The 25,234-nt window shown below is 53.2% G+C and overlaps 1 protein-coding gene across 2 annotated transcripts; it reads right to left on the reverse strand.

Annotated features, from left to right (window-relative positions):
* Positions 1–31: 31 nt before the first annotated feature.
* KLHL21 (kelch like family member 21) lies at positions 32–13,883 on the reverse strand. 2 transcript variants are annotated; one of them, XM_047791299.1, is made up of 4 exons: positions 12,762–13,883; positions 9,187–9,592; positions 4,617–4,689; positions 32–3,200 (listed from the first exon to the last, which is right to left on the reverse strand). In XM_047791299.1, the coding sequence occupies exons 1-4, from the start codon at positions 13,780–13,782 to the stop codon at positions 2,907–2,909; spliced, it is 1,794 nt and encodes a 597-aa protein (XP_047647255.1). In that variant the 5' UTR covers positions 13,783–13,883; the 3' UTR covers positions 32–2,906. The 2 variants fall into 2 exon arrangements, with proteins under 2 accessions (XP_047647255.1, XP_047647256.1); XM_047791300.1 differs by lacking the exon at positions 4,617–4,689 and having other exon boundaries at positions 12,762–13,863.
* Between the last annotated feature and the right edge of the window lie 11,351 nt (positions 13,884–25,234).

Below are 25,234 nucleotides of genomic sequence, written 5' to 3' on the forward strand. Positions count from 1 at the left end.
CGCGGCAGGACAGAAGCAATGACACCAAATGTATAGGAAATATTTTTATTTCAAAAAGTTACATATTGAAGGCATCCTAAACCCTTCAACAGGATTCTGGACATGGAAGCCTACAGAACGAACAAATAAATACGCCCATCTGCCCCATCCTCTGGGGCTGGCACTGGGTATTGGACACTGCAGGGAGGGTGTCCTAGTCCATGAGTCTCTGAAGTCATATAAATATAGAATCTTTTAGCAGTAGATCAGCATTAAATACTAGTCACTGAATTTTTATAACTTAGCTTTTGCCGCAGACTGAAAAAGTTGTGTCCATCCAACAGAATGCCTCTGCTGCTGGCCCAGCCTGTCTGGTGCACAGACACGTGCGTGATGGGAGCCCAGAACCTGTGCCCACGAGGAGCGAGCAACCACCAAAGATGGGTCTGGGTGGTGGGGACCTTCGTCTTTCTAGAGCGTGAACCTCACCGGCCCCACCCAACTGACTACCAGCTGAGCAGCCGCCAGAGTGGGGCCTGGTGAAGGACCAACATACAAGGAACAGCAGACAAAGGCCGGGGCCCAGGCTCTGGCCAGAACCGCCGCAGCGGGCTACACAGGCTGGTTTAGATGAGGGAAACGTGAATGTCTGCAGCCCCCTTGGCCCAGCAAGAAAGTTCTGCCCGTAAGTCGGCATCTGCGGGAAAGCCACGCCCTTGACCTGCAGGGAGGTGGGGCGCTCTGGTGACCAGGTAACCACTCCACGCCCTGTCCTACCTCCTCGGGCCATCCAGGCCCTCTACAGACAGCCCAGCAAAGGCGCAGGGACTCATTCCCACGAGGGCCAGGCCCAGAGCCGTCCCCTGGGAAGCCCCCAGGTGACCTGTCACTGCAGGTAACACATCGCTCTGTGTGGCAGGTCGCACTCACCATACAGGGGAGTCTGGGGCTGAGCTTGGTGACTGGTACATACATACTCAGGGCTCCATCAATCTCGTGCAGCCCTCGGGTGATGAGCCATAGGCCTGCAAAGGCACCTGGGTCGGCCTCCCCAGGGAGGGGACAAGCTCTGGATGGGCTCGGCCTGCTAAGAGGGAACCTGGGCCAGAAAAAGGTCTCGGTTACCCCTGGGAAGTGAAGTGCAGGCTGTGGAGAGGGAGTGTCCAGGGCTGTGACCATCCTGGGGGGAGGGTGCCCAAGGGAGCAGAGGGTAGAGCACCCACCCTGGCCAAGGTCTAAGGCAGTAAGTACCACCGCCCCCCCAAGCCCTGTGTTCCCACCGTGCCAGCCACACAGGGCATTTGGGAGTGGCCGGGTGAGCCATGACCCAAAGGGACCAGAAGGGCTGGCTGTGAGCTGTGGCTGCTCCAGTGAGGGTTCCAGAGTGAAACGCTGACCTGATAGTGATGATACCCACCAGGGCTTCTCTAGGGACACAGGAGGGAAGGCAGGGAAGGCCACAAGGCTTCTGGTCAATGAAAGGGTTTTAGGTGCCATTTATGCAGTGATGATTGAGAACGTTTTTCTTCTTGGTGAGGACAAATGAACGCGTATCTAACGGGGGAAATGTAAACACCTCCCCCTTGGGAAGGGAAGGAGGACAAATTCAGGCAAAGGCTGCTTTGGGGACCTTGGGGGGACAAAACCACCAATATACCGAAACGCTCACACTCCTCAGAGAAAACCAGGGACACTGGTTATGGGGTCTCCGAGGAGCGCCTGCCACCTGCCTGGACAAGCCGGGCCTCCTAGGAGCTTAAGGCATCCCTCACCTGCAGAGAGCTTCAGAAGCGGCACTGGGGTAGAGGGAAACCCAAACTGGGAGTTCCCCGATGGCCTGGCCGTTAAGGACTCAGAGCGTCACTGCTGTGGCTCGGGTTTGATCCCTGGCACAGCCAAAAAACAAACAAACAAACAAAACTCAAACAAAGCAGATGCTGCTTCTAGCTGCCTCCCCGTCTTTGAAGGTAAGGCCAATGATGTTTGAAACTTTGCAACCAACTACTGAGGCCGCCCTGCCCCAGGCTTCCTGGAGAAGCAGCAAAGGCCCTGCAGCTGCCTGCCTGGGCTGCAGCGACCAAGTCCCAGGGCCTCCCCCAGGGGAAAGCTACAACCCTGCACTTACAGGTTGCATCCTCTCCTGTGCTGGCCTGGGACGAAGGTCTCAGATGCCCCCAAGCCCGGGGGGGACACACCAGCACCTGCCTCAGCCCGGGTCCACCAGAGACAGAAAACACTCGGTAGGTCCCTCTGGGCCCCCTTGAAGGCCACACCCCGTCCAGACCCACGGCCTCGCGCCCCCATGTCTGAGCTCCCCCCGGGAGGTTCACCCTTGAGGGATGTTGTGGTGTGAGACCCCAGCGGGGGCGGGGGGCTGGCAGGCAGACCCTCTCCATTTGGGGAGCTGGCCTGCCAGGTGTCCAGGACTGGCTGTGGAGTTGGGGACCCCACCCCACTGCAGCCCTCCTCGATGCCCTGGGACAGCAGGGCCTGGAGGAAGGCAGGGTGAGGCCAAGGCCACTCCCAGATTTCTGGAAGGACCCCTCCACTTCTGCTGGTACTCCAGAAGCGGACCCCCTCTCCTGATAGGGGAACAAGTAGGCACAGGTGGTGGCTGCAGGAGGGGCATGCGCTGCATGGGTAAGGTGACAGGGGACTTGCTGGAGCCAGAGACGTGCTGCCAGGGAGGCTGCTCTTCCTGGGCCAGGGGTGGGGCGTTCACGACGGGCTCGGGCCCCAGCAGCTGCGACTCAGGCTCTAAAGGCACAGAAACCTGCCGGGTGTCAGAGCTGCTGGCTGGCCCGGTGGCCCCTGAACCCACGCTGCACCCATTGAGCCCAACCTGTCCTTGTGCAGGAAGGAAGCGGCTGCAGCCCCCAGAGGTGCCGGGTTACCTGCACTGAGGCCCTCCCCGGGCCAGGCCGGGGCTAGTGCAGCTCGGCGGGGTTCTGTGGTGGCCGGGGCCGGCCCACGTCCATGTCACTGCCGCCACTGTCCAGCTCAAAGCCGCGTCCTCCCAAGGGCGTCTGGGGCATGAACTGGCGGAAGATGCTGACGCTGCCATGCCAGAAGGTGGGCTCCGGGAGCCGCCCCACCACGCTCCACGCCCGGGTCTCCGGGTCATAGGCCTCCACCACGTCGGAGAGTTCAAACGTATTGTCATAGCCTCCGGAGACGTAGAGCTTCCCTCCGAGGACGGCCAGGCTGCCCCCGACGTGCACCTGCCAGCAAGAGGGGCCGTGAGTGGAGGCTGGCCGCCAGGCAGCGGAAGGGGCCTGGGGCCCTCGGGAGGGGCGGCCCTGCCACCTCCTGGAAGCGATGCGGGAGCCGCCCTCCGCACACTCCAGGACGGGCCAAGGCCCTTCCAACACCACGGCTAGGAAGCGAGGCCTCTATGGTGGTCAGGGGGCCGCTGAGGTGGTCTCCCTTTGAGCAGCCATCGGCCCTGTCGGCAGGCCTCAGTGTCCTCCCATCCGACAGACGGAAAACTGAGCCTCGCGTGGCCGCCAGAGGCAGAGCTGGGACTTGATCCCGAGCCTGGGCCCTGAACCGTGAGACGAGATTACGCCATCTTTCCCCAAATCGCTACCGAGTATGTGGAGCTCGTGATGGGGAGAAACCGTCACATTTCCTAAAAGCGAGGATGCCAAGTAAGCTGTGACCCTGGAAACTGGGACACCTGCCATGCAGAGCTATCGCGACAGCAGGCCTAGAAATCTGGGTCTTTTTTTTTTTGCTTTTTAGGGGCACACCTGCGGCAAGTGGAAGTTCCCAGGCTCAGGGTTGAATCAGATTTGTTGCTGCCAGCCCACACCACAGCCACAGCCACGCGGGATCCAAGCCACATATGCGACCTACACCACAGCTCATGGCAATGCTGCATCCTTAACCCACTGAGCAAGGCGAGGGGTCGAACCCACATCCTCATGGATACTAGTCGGGTTCTTAACCTGCTGAGCCACAACAGGAACTCCAGGTGTAGAACTTTGAAGGAAGGTAGAAAATAAAGATATGGGCAGGGGTGGAGGTCTACCTGGGACTAAGGAGACTGCCCGTGTGGCCAAATGCCACTGAGCCCTCCCAGCGCCATCACACTGTCACACTCAACATCCTCTTCTCAACAGGCAGAGCGAGGAGAGACCCTCATCAGGCAGCAACAGTGTGAGTACACAGCAGGTGCTCAATAAATGCATCCCCAAGGACAATCCCCAAGACGTCCCTGTCTGACCTCACCCCACTGGGGTCCCCTCGTTCAGGCTGCTCCAGCCACACCAGGCTGAGGGTTTGCTATGAAGCACCAGGCATGCCCCACCCCAGGGCCTTTGCACTTGCATCTCTTGGGGGAACACTTCCCCAGCAAGTGCCCTGGCTCACAGCAGGGACTCCATGAACACTCCTCCGAATGGATGAACCCACTAAGCTGTGTGATCCCGGCATCTTATTTACTGTCTCTGTTTCAGTGACACGCCCCCTCCGCCCCAAGTACAAGCTGAGGACAAGAGCCGCCCTCTGTGCAGTGAGGTAACACCAGGTAAGCGCCCTGCCCCCCAGGACGGTCTCCCAAATACTTAAGCGGACCCACTGGTTGGGAACCAGGAGAGCCCGTGCTCCCAAGGCTGGCGCGCCTGCAGCTTTACCTGATTCATAGGCGGGATCTTATCCCACTCGTTCTTGGCGGGGTTATACACGTCCACCTCAGCCGAGTCGTCCCTGAGGCAGGGAGAGGGAAGAGCCGGTCAGAGTGAGTAGGACGCACCCGGGGTGAAGGCCTGGAGAGAGGGGGGTCCTCTCCTTTGGGGACCTCTGGGGTGCTCCTGGGAGGTCCACTGGCTAGTGGGACCCTACCCCTGGTGCGCAGAGGCTGATTCCCGGCCCCTACATCTACCTGGCCTGGGATCTGAAGCCAGAACCCAGCCTTGCTCTGCAAACCCAAAGAGCAGAGCTCTCAAGCCCTCCCTGCAGCCCTGCACCAACGTGGCCGCCCCCTCGCCGTGGTCCCACAGGAGAGCTTCAGATCTTCAACCTCACGGCCCTGCCCCCCCCCCCCCCCGCCCCAGCGAATCTCCACTCACCCTTCTTTTTTCCTTTTTTTTTAAGTCTTTTGTCTTTTTAGGGTCGCACCCATGGCATATGGAGGTTCCCAGGCTAGGGGTCCAATCGGAGCTGTAGCTGCCGGCCTGCACCACAGATCTGAGCCACACCTGCGACCTACATCACAGCTCACATCCACGCTGGATTGTTAAGCCACTGACCAAGGCCAGAGATCGAACCCGCGTCCTCATGGATGCTAGTCAGGTTCATTAACCACTGAGCCACCACGGGAACTCCTTGACTCATCCTTCTGACGTGGACTTGTGTCTTCCACGGCTGACCAGCCCAGGCCAGGGCTCCCACCCCACCGCACATTCCCACGTGCCCTGGACCACTCCTCGGCCACGACCCCACCGCTGCTGCTGGCCGCCCCCCGATCCCGTTCAGTGCTGTGTCCTGGGTGACCAGCAGGATGGCCACAGGCACAGGAATGAGGACACCACCCCCGTCCTTCCCTTTGGGCTCAGCATCCTTCAGTCCTGTTTGACACGCTCCTGACCCCTGCAGTAAAAGGCTCAAAGGCACTGCCCTGAAAAGCAAAGGCACGATCCCCCAAACAGCAGCAGTAACAGTATCGATGCCGACAGGTCAGGGGTCAGCAGGCGGGCCAGATGGGAAATACTTTAGGTCTTTAGAGCCGACGGCCTCTGCAGCAGGTCCCCGAGGCTGCCGCCGGGAACAAAAGCAGCCAGACGTATAAATACAGGGGCTGGCTGCCTGCCCACAAAGTCTTATTTGTGGACGCAAATTTGAATTTCACATAACTCTTCACACATCATGAAATATTACTCTGGCTTTTATTTTATTTTTTTTCCTGCAACCACTTCAGAATGTAGAAACCACTTGGTTGGTGGCCAGGGTGAGGATAATGAACCTGGGGACGCACTGGCTGCCCTTCCCCTAGAGAGAAGCTTCAGCCAGAAGGTGCCAGGCTGGAGGCGGCTCTCCGCCAGCCACTGCTCGCAGCCAGGGACAGCAGTAGCGGACCGGCTGAGCCCTCACGCATCAGGGGGTGCCTCCCTGTTCCAGCACCTTCTGGACAGGAGCTACCCCAACAGGTGGCATTCTGAGCAGGGGAGTGGCTGAAGGGCCAAAGTGCATGAACAGGGTTGGCTCTGGGACAAACGGTCAAGGGCATGAGACCCAGGCCCCCCCTGCGCTGCCCACACTCTTAGGCGAGGCCAGGCCCCCACGACTCACCTGGAGGACAAAGAGTCTGCCTTTCTTTCTTTCTTTTCTTTCTTTTTTGTCTTTTTAAGGCTGCACCTGCAGCATATGGAGGTTCCCAGGCTAGGGGTTGAATCCGAGCTGCAGCTGCTGGCCTACACCACAGCCACAGCAATGTGGGATCCCAGCCACATCTGCGACCTACATGGTAGCTCACGGCAATGCCGAATCCTTAACCCACTGAGCAAGGCCAGGGATTGAACCCACGTCCTCATGGATCCTAGTCAGGTTTGTTACCACTGAGCCACGACGGGAACTCCCTATTTATTTTTTTCTTTTGAAGGACGCACCCACGGCATATGGAAGTTCCCCGGCTAGGGGTCCTGCAGGAACTTCAGCTGCCGTCCTACACCACAGCTGCAGCAATGCCAGAACCGAGCAGCATCTGTGACCTATGCCACAGCTTGTCACTGGATCCTTAACCCAGCCGCATCCTCATAGAAACTCTGTCGAGTTCTTAACCTGCTGAACCACAACGGGAACTCCTACTTTTTTTTTTAATGTTTTGTTTGTTACATTTAATACAGCACATTTTTTGGCCACACCCAGAGCATGCAGAAATTTCAGGGCCAGGGATTGAACCCGCATCACAGTGGCGACCTGAGCTGCTGCCGTGACAATGCAGGGTCCTTACTCCACTGTGCCACAAGGGAACTCCAGGGCTGCCTTTCTAGACGGCTCACTCTCTCGGTCAGGTTTGGTGCTTGGAGTGGGGGTGGACACGAGCAGAGCTGAACCCACCTCCCCTGGCCCCCTGTGGCTCAAGAGAACCTGTACAGAGTCTAACAGTGGATCTGGGAGGAACCCGGCCATTTTCACGAGGGGTGCTTTAGCAGCTGACCAGCAACACCGACGAGGAGGAGGAAGGCCAGGGTCCTTCCCTCCACGGAGGCAGAAGCACAGTCCTGGGCACGTCTCGCAGGGTGGCAGGTGGGGAGGACGTTCTCAAGGCGTCCAGCCTGGAAGTAGCAGGAGGGGCCAAAGCCAAGGCTCTGGCAGTCTCCGAAGTTGTATTTATAGCCGTCGCCACCCCCTCTCTGAAGACATTACCATGACTTGGGGGAGGGAGAGCTGGGCGAAGAGTCAGATGATGCTTTATAACCGGACCAGGAGCTGGCTGGGATTCTGGGTCTTTCTCTGAGCAGACCTTGGCTTCCTGGGACATGGTGAGGCCTGGCCCCTTGGCCACTTGCGTGACAAGCACCACCACCTCTGTTCCAAATATGTTCTCCCAGAAAGCCTGAGGGGGAGCCTTGAGTCAGGGGAGAGGCTGACAAGGGCCAGCTCAACTCAGATGGCAAGAGGGGGGTGGGCCGAGAAGCACTCTGTCCTTGTCCCTGAGGTTCCCAATTCAAAGCCTCAGATGGGGAGTTCCCATGTGGCTCAGCAGGTGGAGGATCTGGCACTGTCACTGCAGTGGCCAGGGTCGCTGCTGTAATGCAGGTTCGATCCCTGGCCCGAGAACCTCCCCATGCCACCAGTGTGCCCCCTCTCCCAAAAGGCTCAGGTAGAAAGGGGACAGAGGGGGATGGCTGCTCACGCCTTACCCTTCCTACCAGGTCCGATAGCTTCAGGCAGGCTCTGGGCCAGGGAGGGGAGCAGCAGAAAAACACACCCACCAGCATGTGTGTATGTGCACACACACGCACACACGCAGAGGCCGTGAGCAGCAGGCAGGGGCTCCTAGCTCCCTGGATGCCCCCTGGCCCATCAGGAGGGGACATTTGGCTGGGACATGTCATCAAGATCCACAGACGTCTGGTGTCCCATCAGCTGCCCATCCATCCCCGCTGCCCACTTCCGAGCCTGGCCCAGCGAGGCCATGATGTGGTGACAGCCCATGGCACCAGGGTTGGATGGCCTCGGTTCTAACCCTGTGCTACCACTTAAAGCCTGTGGTTGCGAACAAGTCCCTTATCACCCCTCTTAGCCTGTGCTTTGCCACCTGTGGAATGGGGACCAGCGTGGTGCCCATCTCACGGGGATCAGCCACGAAAATGCCTGCAAAGCAGGCAGCCCTCGGCCCCCCATCAGGGACCCCAACAGGCCCGGCGGGAAGGGATTAGACAGAACCCATGGGAACGCGCTGAAGGTGAAAAGTGCTGCCTTCCGCAGGGGGCAAGGGCTGATCCCTCCACCTGCCAGGGAGGAAAAGGTCCCTCTACCAAGACCCGCCAACCTCCCCAACAACCAACAACTCAGATGTCCAGAAAGTTCTCCCCTGGTCTTAAAGCTTCAAAGTCCCTCTCTGGTGGGACAGGTTCCTTTCAGTAAACGCCACGTGAGACCGACCAGAGCTTTCAGTGGGACCTCCCAGGTGAAGTCCTGCTAGAGACACAACTGATTGGGCGTCTATGACTCTCAAAAACTTCTCTGAAAAGACCCGGCTCCCTCGGGCCCCCCGAGACATGTAGGGTCCCCAGAGGCCCCAGAAACCGCTCTAAGACATGGGGGCAGAACAAAGGCTGCAGGTCAGAAGGACCCCGCCTCAGAGCCCCCCCTGTGGCCTCAGCTTCCTCACCTGTGAAATGGGGAGACCAGGGGTGCTGTGCTCAGCACAAGGCCTGGTAAAAAGATCACGCGCTGGAGTTCCTGTCGTGGCGCAGTGGAAACGAATCTGACTAGGAATCATGAAGTTGCGGGTTCGATCCCTGGCCTCGCTCAGTGGGTTAAGGATCTGGTGCTGCCATGAACTGTGGTGTAGGTCACAGATTCGGTTCGGTTCTGGTGTTGCTGTGGCTGTGGCGTAGGCTGGTGGCTACAGCTTCCATTAGATCCCTAGCCTGGGAACCTCCATAGGCCGCAGGTGCAGCCCTAAAAAACTAAAAACTAAAATAAAATAAAATACAAAAATAAATCACGCACCAGCCTCAGCCCCTGCAGACTCACCTAATGAAGTACATGAGTCCGTTCAGAGTGACCGTCTTGGGGGCAAAGGACCAGGGCGGGAGCTGGCCGCAGTCTACCAGCGACCACAGGTCCGTGTCCGGGTGGTAACACTGCATGACCATGGTCTCCTTGCCGGCCAGGGAGCCGATGGCGTAGAGGCGGCCGCGGCAGGCCGTGGTCGAACAGTTGTCCATGGGATAGGTCATGGGCTGCAGGGCCTCCCAGGAGTCGGTGGTGTGGTCGTAGCGCTCCGTGCTGTCGGCAGCCACCACGTACAGCAGCCCGTCCAGCACGGAGGAGCTGTGGTACTCCCGGGCCTTCAGCATGGGTGCCACCTCTGTCCACTCGTTCACGCTCGAGTTGTACCTCCACACGCAGTCGTAGAGCCGGGAGCCATCGGAACCACCTGTGGGGGTGCACAACGGGCGGACAGTCAGCCTGTGCCCACCCGGGGCGAGTCACGCCCTAGTGACTCCCTGAACTTCCAAGAGGGCATCTCCCGGGGGAGGAATGCAATGCCCTCCCCCCCGCCCCCTGGCTCCATGTAAACACACATCGGGAGTTCCCTGGTGGCCTCGTGGTTAGGACTCAGCGCTTTCACTGTGCCACCACTTAAAGCCTGTGGTGACGAACAAGTCTCCATCCCTGGTCTGGGGACTGAGATCACACATCAGGCCACTGCATGTCATGGCCAAAACCAAACCAAACCAAACCACACATCCTCTCTCCCTGAGGCCCAGGCCAGGGGCTCCATGCTGGGGCTCAGACAATGACGCTGACCACAGTCCAGGAGGATGGTTGAGCCTCAGGCCACAAAGAACACACCACCCAAATCTCTGTGGGCTGAGCCAAGGCCCAGGGGCCGCAATTCTAAGTAAACAGCAACCTCAGTCTGGACCCCCACACCCGGTCAAACACCTCAACAGGACTGGGGCATCAAATCTTAGAACCCACGCTCCCAGGAAGCCACAAAGGATATGGGAGGGTGCCCGGGGACTTGCTCACCAAATTCTAGGCTTCCTGTGCATCTTCTAACCAGAGCTGTGCCAGGATGAGGGGAGAGGAAATCTAACACGTCGCAGGCAAGAACCTAAACCAGAAAGTGATGCGACGAGTGGACTTTTTGGCTTGTGTTTCTTCCTTTCCTTTTTTTTTAGGGCTGGACCTGGGGCATATGAAACTTATCAGGCTAAGGGTCAAATCAGTTACAGCTGCCAGCCTGCACCACAGCCACAGCAATGCCCGATCAGAGCTGCGCCTGGGACCTACTCCACAGCTTGAGGCAACGCTGGATCTTTAACCCACTGAACGAGGCCAGGGATCTAACCCACATCCTCATGGAGACAAGGTGGGTTCTTAACCCCCTGAGCCACAACAGGAACTCCAGAGCTTGTATTTCCTTATGTACAGGGGTTTTTTTTCTTTGCTTTTTCTTTTCCTTCCTTTTCTAGGGCCACACCCGTGGTATACGGAGGTTCCCAGGCTAGGAGTCTTTTCGGAGCTGTAGCCACCGGCCTATGCCAGAGCCACAGCAACGCGGGATCCAAGCCGCATCTGCAACCTACACCACAGCTCACCGCAACGCCGGATCCTCAACCCACTGAGCAAGGCCAGGGATCGAACCCGCAACCTCATGGTTCCTAGTTGGATTCGTTAACCACTGCACCACGACGGGAACTCCTGCTTTTTCTTTTTTAAGACCACACCTGCGGCATATGGAAATTCCTGAGCTAAGGGTCAAATCAGAGTTGCAGCTGCTGGCCTACACCACAGCCACAGCAGGGCCAGATCCGAGCTGCATCTGTGACCCACGACACAGCTTGTGGCAACGCCGTATCCTTAACCGAGTGAGGCCAGGGATGGAACCCACATCCTCATAGATCCTAGTCAGGTTCATAACCCGCTGAGGCACAACGGGAACTCCGATTTATGTGCAAGTTACTGACATGTTTGGTTTGGAAAAACTCATCAAGCTGGACAAGTACGATGTATACTTTTCTGACTATATTTCAAAAAGGAGCTAAAAACCAGCTAACCCACCAAACAAACCCCAGCAGTGCTGGCTGTAACTATCCATTAAACCATCGATTAAACTAGGACGTCTGAATTCCCAGTGTAAAGGAACCCCAAGACCCTGGGGGTTGTGTTCCCCCCTGCCCCATGGCCGAGGCCACAGGACAGAGCCGAGCAGGCTGACATTCTATCTGGCTCACTGCCCTAGGCTTTTAGAAACAGGACAAAGTCCTTGCTAAGTCCTTTCTGCCTGCTTCTTCCTTCTAAAGGAGAACTGCGGCAAAGGCAGCTGAAGCCACTTTGTCGCCCCCATGAAATTCTCTACAGGCAGCTGTAGGGAAGGACCCAGCCACCTGTCTTAAACCCAAAGGATTAGTTGCTCAGCTGAGACATTTATGGAAGGGTGTGCGAAGCCGGGGCGAGTTGGACCAGTTCTGGGAGTTCACAGACCAGACCTCTGTGGTGCTGGGTGGGGGGGTGGGGGGTGGAGGCAGGCGGGAAGGTTCCCAAACACAGGGCCCACCTGAGATGAAAGGGACTGATTCTAGCAGATTCCCGCAGAGGCTGGACCTGGAGCTGGGGGCCAAGGAAGCTGTGGCCGCAGAGCCAAGCCAGTCCTTAGGCTGGGACGCACCCCACCCGTCAGCTCAGAGCCCCACAGAGTACCAGCGCGCGTCCGGGAGGTGGTTTTCTCCTGAATGTGCCAGGCTGGACAAGGCCTTGTGATGGCCCAGCCGGCGTCTCCCTGCCTGATCCAGCCCCAGCCCCGCAGGCCCTGAGTCGGGATCTTTCCTTATATAGCCGTCCCACAGACCGCCCCTCCTCGGCCCACGCGAGGCGGTGGCCTCCTGTTTGAACCGGGATTCATCTTTTACAAAAAATGCGGGCGATGCCCAGGACTGGGGCGGGCTGGGACCCGCCCAGCATGACTCGGCACTGTTTTGGGGTTTGGGCCAAGTTAACTGGAAGAAAACCTCTTAGCATGTGACTCTGTTTACAGTCGCTGAGCAGGCAGCAGCCTAAACACCACGTGACCCGCTGCACTGGGCCTAGGTGCACGGCGAGGGAATGCTGTCACTGGTGACTAAGTGAGGGTGTCAGGAGGCCTGTGCTGCTCAGACGTGAGGGAGAAATGCCGGAGGGGGAGAGGGGATGTGTCACAGGGCGTCTGTCCCTGGCCTGTCCCCGGATTCCCTAGGGAGCAAAAGAAAGCACTCATTGTGCAGCGTGACTGCTCCTGTAGCTTCCAACCAAAAGGGGGCAACTCCCCACAAGAGGGGGGCTCTCCAGGCAGGCCCTGCAGGCGGGGAGGACCAACAAACAGCAGCTTGTCCTCACTCACACAAGGGGTTCTTCTTCTCGGTCTTAAGTATCACCCTGGAATCGCACCCGCGTGCCAGCCTGGGGGTGGAGGAGGGGAAGGGAAGCGGCTGCTTGAGCCCAGGTGCGGGGCCGAGATTCCAGGGGCTGTGGGTTCTCCTGCAGGTGGATGTGGTCCCCCAGGTGCGCCGGGTGTCCGGCCAGCCCAGGGGGTCCTGCTGACCAGCCCCCGGCCCACTCACCCGTCACGTAGATGTCGTTGCCCAGTGCCACGATGCTGTAGCCCCCGCCCAGGTGGTCGGGGAACTCGGCCAGGTAGCGCCACTGGCCCGTCTGCGGGTTGTAGCAGTCGACGGTGACCAGCTCGTCGCAGTCTTGGTCGCAGCCGCCCACGAGCACGAGGATCTCGGCGAGGCCGGTGGAGGGGCGCGGGCGCATCCTGGGGCAGGGCCCGCGGTCGTGGCGGTCGTAGCGCGCCGCCTGGAAGTCGCGCGCCTCGCGCAGCAGGCGCAGGCAGGGCGGGCAACGGGCCACCAGCGGCTCGGCCTCGACGTGAGCCAGCAGGTAGAAGCGGCGCACGAAGGGCAGGCGCACGGCCTCGAGCAGCTGGGGCCAGTGCACCGCGCGGCGCGGCGGGTCTGCGCGCACCCAGCGCAGGGCCAGCTGGTAGGCGGCCTCCTCCTTGGGCACGCACAGCCCGTCGTCGCGCAGGTAGCGCAGCAGCCGCGCCAGCGGCAGCCGCTCCAGCTGCTCGGCGCCCAGCTCGCCCACGTGGCGCAGGATGAAGCGCTGCGCCGCGCTCGCCAGCCCCGCGCAGCTGAAGGCCTCGGCGAAGTCCTGCATGTCCAGACAGTTGGCCAGGTCGAGCTGCTGTTGCAGGAAGGCGCCGCACGCCTCCTTCACGGCCGGGAACTGCAGCAGGTCGGCGGCGCGCAGCAGCGGCTCAGCGTTGTCGCCGCTCACGGCCACGCGGCCCGTGTAGCTGAAGTCGAGCAGCAGCTGTAGCATGTCGGGCGGCACGCCGTGCAGGCGCACCCGTTCAGCGCGGCTCTCGCGCAGCTGCCCCGCGAACATGGCGCGGAAGTAGGGGCTGGCGGCCGCCAGCACGGCGCGGTGCGCGGGGAAGTCGCGCCCGCCCGCCGCCTCCAGGGTCACGTCCAGGAACTTGCGCTCCGCGCGGAGCTGGCTCAGGCCGCGAAGCAGGCTCAGCGCGTGCGCGGGGTCCGAGAAGGGCAGCACGGCCAGGGGAGCCGGCCGCTCCATGGCGCCTTCACGGGGGAAGCGGGGCCGCTGCGCGCGCTGCTCGGGAAGGCCGCGGCCGGGGCCAGCGGGAGAGACGCTGGATGCTGGAAGCCGCCGCTATAAATACTGCCGGGCGCCTCGGCCTCCGGGGAGGGGGCCGGGTCGGGCGGGGGCGGGGCGCCGACGGCACCGCCCACTTAACCCCTGCGAGCCTGGCGCCGCCTCCCGCCCCGCCGCGCTGCGGAGCACACTGCCTCGCCTCCCCTCGCGCGCTCCCGCCCGCATACTCCAGGCTGAGTCACCGCCGCCCGCGCCGCCCCCCCTCTCCGCCCTTCCGGGGCTTCCTGCAAGCCTCCCGCCGACGCCTGAGCCAGGGACACCGAGTGACAAGTGTCCTCTCCTAGGGGCGGCTGTGCGCTGGGATCCGGGGCCTCCAGGGCCTGCCATCACCCACCCACAAAGCTCCGCGCCGGGAAGCGAAGGCACCCATTTCGCGCCAGACTTCCCAACCGCCCCAGGGCGACTGGGGACAATGACTTTTTTTTTTTTTGGATTCCACTAGTTCCAAGAGTTGCTAGTTAACCCTATCTCAGGACAGGTTTCAAACGACAGAATTTTTTTCACTTCGGGACCAAAAGCATAAATAAGTGTGAGGTTTTTAGGGGACGCTTTTTCCTTGGCGCGTCAGCGACATGGGGCCAGATGCCAGGAATCTGCCTCGCTATGTTCCTGCAGGAGGTTCGAACTTGACCGACTGGGTCATTAAGTTCCGTCTGCACGCAAGGCGCGCAGTTTTCGTTTCCGACTTATAGCGACTCTTTGAGTCTCCTGAGCTGCCCTCTGAAGGGGGTCAGGCCTGCTCTGGCTGCATTAGGTCACGCTGGCCTCCTGGTCGGGAAATGGAAGTGGGGAAGGCAGAAAACAGGGTAGGAAAAACCCATGAAAATTTGTAAGAGTATAAAAATTCAACACAAAGCTGAAGCACCAGAAAATAATTCTGGGGAAAAACAGCAGTTTGTCCTATTTCATGAGAGGGGCACTGGGTTCAGGGGTGGGGGCGGGGCGGGGGGGGGTGGGGCACAGGGCCCTCAGCTCAAGGTCAAACAGAGGACTACCTTAAAAACCAGGGAATATTGGAGGTCCCCTTGTGGCTCAGTGGGATAGGAGCCAGACTAGTATCCAAGAGGACATGGGTTCAATCCCTGGCCTCACTCAGTGGGTTAAGGACCAGCATTGCCTTGAGCTGTGGTGTGGGTGGCAGACGTGGCTGGGAGCTGGCATTGCTGTGACTGTGGTGTAGCCTGGCAACTGTAGCTTTGATTTGACCCCTAGCCTGGGAATTTCCATATGCCTTGGGTAGAGCCCTTAAAAAAAAAAAAAAAGCAAAAAACCCCCCACTAAAACCACCCCCCAAAAAACAGAGAATATGGCTGCTCAGATATGTCACAGTCACTTGTGGGTGAAGAAAGAAATCTTCCTTACTCTGGTTCCAATATATACAAAACCCGGGCTGTGTTTTCAATGAAACCATATGAAAAAATTCTCTCACTTGAAAGCCATTATTTTCTTTAGTTTAATGTATGTTTTGCTCAGTTTCAGAAAAGACCCTTATTCCAGGGTGTCTGATGTGGCTTCATGGACTCTGTGGTGTCTCTGTAACGCTGGGATACAGGTTGGATCCCTGGCCGGGCACCGTGGGTTAAGGATCTGATCCAGGGCCCTGGAACTCCATCAACCACAGAGCAGCCAAAAAAGAAAAAAAGAAAACCCTTGTCGCACTTGTTTTGCAGATGAAGCCTGGGTTTCTGTTATACGATAGCCCCCACCCTTGCCCTGTAAGCCCGGCAAAGACATTCCTGATGGAAGCCTCACTCTGCTCACGCCCACGTGTGTCCCAGGGCAGACGGGGCACCCCGAGAGTTGCTGTCATTTCTCGGTTCCAGCTCAGTCGGCACAGCCTTTGGAGAAGACATGTTTTTATTCCACCTCTGAAAGGAGAAAGGTAGACTTTCTCTTCTGCTCACGAGTCTCTCATCATCTTGCCTGGAGAGGAATATGGGTCTAAATTGCAGCACGGGACGCACAGCTCAAAGTCGGAGACATTCAGGTACCCAGGCGGGCTGCCTCTTGCCCATAGATGGACTGTTCACACAGCTATTAATGGCAGCGGCAGCATTCCTGGGCCCAGGAGCCGGGCCAATAAGCTTCCTTGCTCAGGCTTTGTGACAAGAAAGTCTGAGGAGCCAGGAAGTGGGATTTTGTAGGGAAAAGTACTACAGTGCCTCTAGGTCAGAACTCAGCCACCTGGCTTGAAGCAGATCTTTATTTAAATTACTAACGTTTCTAGAGGTAAGGACCAGAGTTCAGTTTTCTGTATTCCTAACAACAGGGGCATTTGACTCATGTTCAGCCTCCCTCTCAAGAATGATGATGTGGATATCTACTGAAATGGAAAGATGTAAAAAAAAAAGAAAAAGAAAAAAGATGTTCTTGTCACAATATCTAGAAAAAAATCTCATTAGTCATAGTAAACCCAGTTTGCTATACGTGTTCATACGCCTACCAAAAAAATAGTGCAGATAACATTTTCTCTAGGTGGCTAGGTTTGCTTCCTGTCTTTCTCGATTAAACATATAAAATCTGTGTATTAAAGTAATATTAAAAGTTCACCATAAAATTAAAAATTCAGCTATTGAGAAAAAAGTATATTATGAATATCCTAGACCTCACAGATAAAATCTGTGCATTAAAAAAACACTAAAAGTTCACCATAAAATTAAAAATTCAGCTATTGAGAAAAAAGTATATTATGAATATCCTAGACCTCACAGAAGAGCATTTGCAGCCATGTGTATCTAAGTCAATAAAGGAATGTGGTGACAAGAGAAAGGAACAGATTTACTTATCAGCTGTGTTTGGAATTTTGAATAACCTGCTAACCCAAGCATGCTATTGAGTTGCTTTTTTTTTTTTTTTGCTCATTAATCTCATGAGTTCAAAATGGGGATGTGAGAAATTCATTCAGTGCACATGACAACGTGGTGGATGCAGTCAGCACACTGTATTAACTAAGGGAATTTAAATTTCTCAGATGTCCAACACTGGCCTGGTGGAAACACCAGTGTTTGGTGAGGAAGGTGTTAACTCTAGCCCACAAAGAACGGTTTGTGGGCAAATGTATTTTTATTTATTTATTTTTTTAATGGGGGGAGGCAAAACCACATATGGAGGTTCCCAGACTAGGGGTTAAATCGGAGCTACAGCTGCTGGCCTACACCAGAGCCACAGCAACACAGGATCCGAGCAGCGTCTTCCACCTACACCACAGCTCAAGGCAATGCCTGATCCCTAACCCACTGAGTGAGGCCAGGGATCGAAGCCACGTCCTCATGGATCCTAGTCGGATTTGTTTCCACTGCGCCAAACAGGGATTCCCCCGGAAAATTTATTTAAAGACAAAACTTGAGCCTTGAAAGTTGTTGTTTTGTGTGTGTGTGTGTCTCTTTTAGGGCTGTACCTAGGGCATATGGATGCTAGTAAGATTTGTTACCACTGAGCCACGACGGGACTTCCTAGCCTTGAAAGTTTTAGAAGCATATATCTTCTAAGATCACGAAATGGTCTTTCTGCAAGTAACTCTGTAATAATGTAATTTAACGTGATTTAACAAATAATGGGGAGTTCCCTTCGTGGCTCTGCGGTTAATGAACTGGACTAGGATCCATGACGATGCAGGTTTGATCCCTGGCCTCGCTCAGTGGGTTAAGAATTCAGCGTTGCCTTGAGCTGTAGTGTAGGTGTCAGATGCTGCTCGGATCCCATGTTGCTTTGGCCATGGCTGTGGCCGGCAGCTGCAGCTCTGATTCAACCCCTAGCTTGGGAATCTCCATATGCTGCGGATGTGGCCCTAAAAAGCAAAAACGACAACAAAACAGGTGCTATCATTAAAAAAATGAAAACCTTAATTTTGATATTTGGATTCTAATAGTAGGCAGGCAGGCCAAGAGGTAACCAAGATAATTTCAAAAACTGCTGTTACCAGGAGTTCCCGTCCTGGCGAAGTGGAAATGAACCCGACTGGTAACTGTGAAATTGTATGTTTGATCCCTGGCCTTGCTCAGTGGGTTAAGCATCCGGCGTTGCCGTGAGCTCTGGCGTAAGTCACAGACGCTGCTCGGATCCCGTGTTGCTGTGGCTTCGGTGTAGGCCAGCAGCTGTACCTCCGTTTTATCCCCTAGCCTGGGAACTTCCACATGCTGCCAGAGAAGCCCTAAAAAGCAAAACAAACATACCAAAAAACACAAAAAACTGCTGTTACTTCCTTTTTTTCCTTTTCTTTGAGAACACATAGGAACATAGACCATGATATTTATAGAGTCAAAAGAAATTGCATCTTTTTCCTGTTTATACTGATTTTTCTGATTCTGGACTGCCTAAGGTGTAATTTGTAATGCACTGGGTACACATAAACTTTTTCCTCTAAGGAGTGGGAGTGTTACAGTATTTAAGTGCTTTATTTATTTATTTATTTATTGTCTTTTTAGGGCCACACTCAAAGCATATGGAGGTTCCCAGGCTAGGGGTCGAATCAGAGCTGCATCTGCGACCTACACCACAGCTCACAGCAACGCCAGTCCTTAACCCACTGAGCAAGGCCAGGGATCAAACCCACGTCCTCATGGGTATTATTAAGGTTTGTTAACCACTGAGCCATGCCGGGAAGTCCTTAAGTGCGTAATTATATATAAATGACATATTGCAAGTAAAAACATTTAGTTTGGCACATAGTGTTAGCCGGTTAGGGTTAGGGTTAGGGTTATATTTTACCTGTATGAACTGTAACACAAGAAATTGGATTTATGGGTTATTCTCCTCACCATATGCAAAGATGACAGTAGCAAGGTTAGCAATTATTTATTGATGATTTAAAATTATTCACACCTATATTCACAACATAGTCAAGGTACTAAAAGTTGAAAACAATATATATATATATTTTTTGTCTTTTTTTGCCTTTTCTTGGGCTGCTCCTGCGGCATATGGAGGTTCCCAGGCTAGGGGTCGAATCAGAGCTGTAGCTGCCAGCCTACGCCAGAGCCACAGCAACGCGGGATCCGAGCCACGTCTGCAGCCTACACCACAGCTCACAGCAATGCTGGATCCATAATCCACTGAGCAAGGGCAGGGATCGAACCCGCAACCTCATGGTTCCTAGTCGGATTCGGTAACCACTGTGCCACGACGGGAACTCCGAAAACAATATAGTTTTGAAGATTTTCACTTATTTTCCTCTTCTGGAAACAGAGGTGAGAAAGCAGAAATGTGCATAAGAATCCATAAGCATATGCTATTAAGCCAACAAAAAGGTGCAACACCAAAAAATAATTCCAGGAAAAACAAACTTTGGTCATTTTCATAACCACAGTCAAGCACAGAGTTAAAATGGGAGCCAGAAAGCTTTCCTGAATTCTCCCCTGAGTGAATGCAGTGTCGCTAGTGAGATTTAGGAAGGTGAAGCTATATTTGGTAACCCAATTAAAATAACTACATTCTCAAGTTACTTACTGGGAAACCATGGTATTCTTAGTATTTTAAAACTTGTCACAACCTGTGCTAATGTTGGCTTTTTCTTCCTCTTTCTTGAGTAACTATAGTCATCTGAGAATTAGCCTTCAGCAGCAGGTGTTTCTTTTCTTTTTTTTTTTAATCAGAAAACAAGGATTTGGTAACTGTGGCTAGTATTCTTGCATTCATCATGGGATTCCAGATTTGTCCTCTGTAGCCCGGAAGCAGTACAATATACCTGAGAAATACATTGAATATACTGAAGAAACCTGAGCCTGTCATACAGAAAAAAATTGGCTTTAGGAGTTCCCAGGCGGCACACTGAGTTTAGGACCCCAGTGTTGTTGCTGCTGTGGCGTGGGTTTGATCCCTGGCCCAGGAACTTGTGCATACCCCAGGTGCCACCAAAAAGATTAAAAACAAACCCCAAAACTCATTTTAGTATTCCCATAGCTACATATTATGCTTTTTTTTTTTTTGTAATTCCAAAGCTTGGATTTATTTATTTATTTTTTAGTTAATGATTTTTATTTTTTCCATTATAGGTGGTTTACAGTGTTGTCAATTTCTACTGAACAGCAACGTGACCCAGTCACAAATACATATACATTTTTTCTCACATTATCCTCCATCATGTTCCATCACAAGTGACTAGATACAGTTCTCTGTGCTACACAGCAGCATCTCATTGATCTCTTTGCTTATCCACTCCAAAGGCAATAGTTCACATCTATTAACCCTAGACTCCCAGTCCATCCCACTCCCTCCCCCTCCCTCTTGGCAACCACAAGTCTGTTCTCCATGTCCATGAGTTTCTTTCCTGTGGAAAGGTTCATTTATGCCGTATACAAGATTCCAGATGTAAGTGATATCATATGGTATTTGTCTTTCTCTTTCTGACGTACTTCACTCAGTATGAGAGTCTAGTTCCATCCATGTTGCTGCAAATGGCATTATTTTGTTTTTTCATTGCTGAGTAGTATTCCATTGTGTATATGTACCACATCTTCTTAATCCATTCATCTGTTGATGGACATTTAGATTATTATCATGTCATATTAGGCTATTGGATTTCAGTCAATTATTGGTGTCATAGTCCTCCTCCTTCTTTTTCCTTTTTTTTTTTTTTTTTAGGTCTACACTGGAGGCATATGGAAATTCCCCAGGCTAGAGCGTGAATTGGAGCTATAGCTGCTGGCCTACACCACAGCCACAGCAATGCCAGATCTGAGCCGTGTCTGTGACCCACACCACAGCTCATGGCAACGCCGGGTCCTTAACCCACTGAGTCAGGCCAGGAATCAAACCTGACTTTTCATGGATACTAGTCAGAGTCATTACCTCTAAGCCATGCCAGGGACTCCTCTAGTCCTTTTGGAGTCTAGGGAAGGGATGGCAGATATTAACATCTAAACTTCCTCCAAAGGGGTAAATTTCTAAGGGAAATCACAGGGAGGAGACACAAAGTAGGTCTTCCTCCATTAACTCTTCTGGTTCACTGGAGTGGAGGCGAGGAGACAGAGTACTCCAGGCAGTACAGGTCAACTCTGTGCACTAAAACCTAAGGTTCACATGGCCAACAAACGCATGAAAAAATGCTCAACATCACTGATTACTGGGGAAATGCAAATCAAAATTACTCTGAGGTACCACCTCATACAGAATGGCCCTCATTAATAAGTCCACAAATAACAAATGCTGGAGGGGGTGTGGAGAAAAGGGAACCCTCCTGAACTGTTGGTGGGAATATAAATTGGTACAACCACTGTGGAAGACAGTATGGAGGCACCTCGGAAAACTAAATATAGAACGACCATATGACCCAGCAATCCCACTCCTGGGCATCTATCCAGACAAAACATTCCTTGAAAAAGACACTTGAACCTGTATGTTCATTGCAGCACTATTCACAATAGCCAAGACATGGAAACAACCTAAATGTCCATCAACAGATGAATGCATTAAGAAGATGTGGTATATATACACAATGGAATACTACTCAGCCATGAAAAAGAACAAAATAATGCCATTTGCAGCAACATGGATGGAACTAGACTTTCATACTGAGTGAAGTACGTCAGAAAGAGAAAGACAAATACCATATGATATCACATCTGGACTCTGATATATGGCACAAATGAACCTTTCCATAGAAAAGCAAAGCATGGACATGGAGAATAGACTTGTGTTTGCCCAGAGGGAGGGGGAGGGTGTGGGAGGGACTGGGAATTTGGGGTTAATTGATGCAAACTCTTGCCTTTGGTATGTACAAGCAATGGGATCCTGCCATATAGCACTGGGAACTATGTCTGGTCACTTGTGATGGAACATGACAATGTGAGAAAAAAGAACATATGTGTGACTGGGTCACCTTGCTGTACAATAGAAAATTGACAGAACACTGTAAATCAGCAATAATGGAAAAAATAAAACATTATTAAAAAAACCCCTACAGTTTACTAAGTACTCAAACAACTACTGGAAGAGTTCCTGCTGTGATACAGCAGGTTAAGGATCCAGTGTTGCAGCAGCTGGGGCTCGAGTTGGATCTCTGGCCTGGGAATGTCCATATGCTACAAGTGCAACTAAACAAAAAAAGGAAATAACTATTGTGTATCTTTTCTTTTCTTTTCTTTTCTTTTTGTCTTTTTGCTGTTTCTTTGGGCCGCTCCCGCGGCATATGGAGGTTCCCAGGCTAGGGGTCCAATCGGAGCTGCAGCTGCCGGCCTACGCCAGAGCCACAGCAACTCGGGATCTGAGCCGCGTCTGCAACCTACACCACAGGTCATGGCAACGCCGGATCGTTAACCCACTGAGCAAGGGCAGGGACCGAACCCGAAACCTCATGGTTCCTAGTTGGATTCGTTAACCACTGCGCCACGACGGGAACTCCAATGATCAGTTTTTTAAAAGAATTTCCTCTTTACTCATTTGGACTTTGCCTCTGACAATTTTTCTTTTTTGGTATTTACACCTTTAAACTACCAATAGGATAATATCCTTTTTGGCCCTTTCATATTTAGGCTAAACAGGGTGCTTCTGGTCACCCTGACCCTGAGCAACACTTGCTAACCTCAGGACATCTGCTCTGGTCACAGTGACCAGAAAACATTCCAAATCTGGCTAAATCACCTGAATGTGACAACTCCATGAGAAGTTTTTTGTTTTGTTTTGTTTTTTCTTTTTTTTCTAAGGGCTGCACCAGAGGCATATGGAAATTCCCAGGCTAGGGGCTGCCTATACCACAGTCACAACAACGGGGGATCCAAACTGTGTCTCAGACCTGCACCGCAGTTCACACCAACGCCAGATCCTTAACCCACTGATTGAGACCAGGGGTGGAACCCGAGTCCTCATGGACCCTAGTCCAGTTTGTTACCATTGATCCACAATAGGGACTCCAACGAGAAGTTTTTACAATGTTGTGCCAATTTCTTCTGTTGGGCAAAGTGACTCACTTATTCACATGTATACATTCTCTTTTGCATTCTTTTTTTTTTTTTTTTGGTCTTTTCTAGGGCCACACCTGCAGCATGTGGAGGTCCCCAGGCTAGGGGTCAAATTGGAGCTGCAGCTGCTGGCCTACACCACAGCCAGACAATGCCTGATCCGAGCTGCGTCTGTGACCTACACCACAGCTCACGGCAGTGCCGGATCGTTAACCCACTGAGCAAGGGCAGGGATCAAACCTGCAACCTCATGGTTCCTAGTCGGATTCGTTAACCACTGCGCCACAATGGGAACTCCCTCTTTCACATTCTTTTCCATCCTGGTCTATCCCAGTTCCCTGCGCTGTATAGCAGCATCTTATTTATCCATTCTCAATGTAATAGTCTGCTTCTATTAACCCCAAGCTCCCAGTCCACCCCAGTCCCTTCCCTCTCTCCCTTGGCGACCACAAGTCTGTTCTGTTTGTTTCTGTTTTGTAGATAGGTTTATTTGTGCCATACTTTAAGTTGCACATATAAATGGTATCATATGGTATTTTTCTGACTTAGTGTGACAATCTCTAGTCACATTCACATTGCTGCAAATAGCATGACTTCATTGTTTTTTTTATGGCCGAATAGTATTCCAGTGTATACATTAACCACATCTTCTTTAGGCATTCATCTGCTGATGGACATTTAGGTTGTTTCCATGTCCTGGCTTTTGTGAATAGTGCTGCTATGAAAACAGGGTTACATGATTCTTTTTAGGGCCACACCCGAGGTATATGGAGGTTCCCAGGCTAGGGGTCGAATCGGGAGCTGTAGCCACTGGCCGACGCCACACCCACAGCAACACCAGATTCAAGCTGTGCCTTTGACCTACAACACAGCTCACAGCAGCACTGGGTCCTTAACCCACTGAGGTCAGGTATTGAACCTGTATGCTCATGGATGCTAGTCAGATTCGTTTCTGCTGCGCCATGACAGTAACTCCCACATGTACCTTTTTGAATTACAGTTTTGTCCAGGTATATTCCCAGCAATGGGACTGCTGGATCATAAGGTAATTCTATGCTTAGTTGAAATAGTATTTTATTTCTGCTTTTTAGGGCCGCACTAACGGCACATGGAAGTTCCTAGGCGAGGGGTCACATCCTAGTTAAAGCTGCTGGCCTACACCACAGCCACAGGAACTTGGGATTTGAGCTGCATCTGTGACCTGCACCACAGATCATGGCAATGCTGGATCCTTAACTCACTGAGCGAGGCCAGGGATCAAGCCCGCATCCTCACGGATGTTAGTCTGGCTCGTTACCACTGAGCCAACATCGGAACTTCCAAAATAATTTTTAAAAAGTAGCAAGGGTAAACTACTATTATGGGGCAAGCTAAACAATTCATAGCTCAAGTGACTGAGGCTTGGAGATGTATTTCTAAGATAAATCCAGTCTCTCTTTTTTTTTTGTCTTTTTTCGTTGTTGCTATTTCTTGGGCCACTCCCGCGGCATATGGAGGTTCCCAGGCTAGGGGTCCAATCGGAGCTGTAGCCACCGGCCTACGCCAGAGCCACAGCAACGCGGGATCCGAGCCGCGTCTGCAACCTACACCACAGGTCACGGCAACGCCGGATCGTTAACCCACTGAGCAAGGGCAGGGACCGAACCCGCAACCTCATGGTTCCTAGTCGGATTCGTTAACCACTGCGCCACGACGGGGAACTCCAGATAAATCCAGTCTCTTAACTACGAAATGTTTCCATCAGAATTATCTTAACCAACCAATCAGCAAGAGTCAACTAATGGAGCAGTCACTCCATCGGAAATTATCCGCAGCTTTTAGGGGTTCTTCCAATCAGTGTTCTGATTTAGCACAGGATGACTTGAATTTAAAAATTTATGTCATTTCTCTTTAACATTTGTCTTTGAAACTACCAAATACGTTATCGAATCATTTGCAGTTTGTATTTTTTTTCTTTTAAATGGTTATGAAAAACATTCAAGCACCTCAGGCCTCCGCACGGTCACTTTAACAAAACAGTTTAATTTTCAACTAAGTGTTCAGAGTCTATCAACCTTCAACACCAAAGTCGTAAAATACTCCAGCGTCCAGCGTTTAAACACGGCCAACTCCTCAATTAAATATCAATTAAAAAAAGTCAACGTCAATACCAAATATCTCTATCAGGTTTTCGCCTCCCCCCCAATGTGGTAAACCTGTGAGGAATCTATTCGGGAACGAATTCAAGGTAAAGTGAGAAAACGAGCGGTCCCAAGGTTAGGCAAGAAGAAAAAAAAAAGGGAATTTAAAGCCAACATCTTCCCAAACACTGGTAGCACCGGCATAGTTTTTGAAAAATGCGGTGGTAATCCGACCACCCGAGGTGCTTCCTATGGGTAGTCAGGGAGTCCGACCGCCGCTCGGCCTCGGTCCCGCCGTCCCCGACCCCCGGGCGAGCTGGAACCGGCCAGAAACCCGCA

Source organism: Phacochoerus africanus, chromosome 8 (assembly GCF_016906955.1).
Source record: "Phacochoerus africanus isolate WHEZ1 chromosome 8, ROS_Pafr_v1, whole genome shotgun sequence".
Lineage (NCBI taxonomy): Eukaryota > Metazoa > Chordata > Mammalia > Artiodactyla > Suidae > Phacochoerus > Phacochoerus africanus.

Coding starts and splice junctions, on each gene's coding strand:
- KLHL21 (XM_047791299.1), bottom strand. CDS start 13,782: ATGGAGCGGCCGGCTCCCCTGGCCGTGCTGCCCTTCTCGGACCCCGCG. Junction 9,593..12,761: donor CAACGACATCTACGTGACGG/GTGAGTGGGCCG, acceptor GCACCCCCACAG/GTGGTTCCGATGGCTCCCGG. Junction 3,201..4,616: donor AGATCCCGCCTATGAATCAG/GTAAAGCTGCAG, acceptor TCTTGCTGGCAG/GTGCACGTCGGGGGCAGCCT.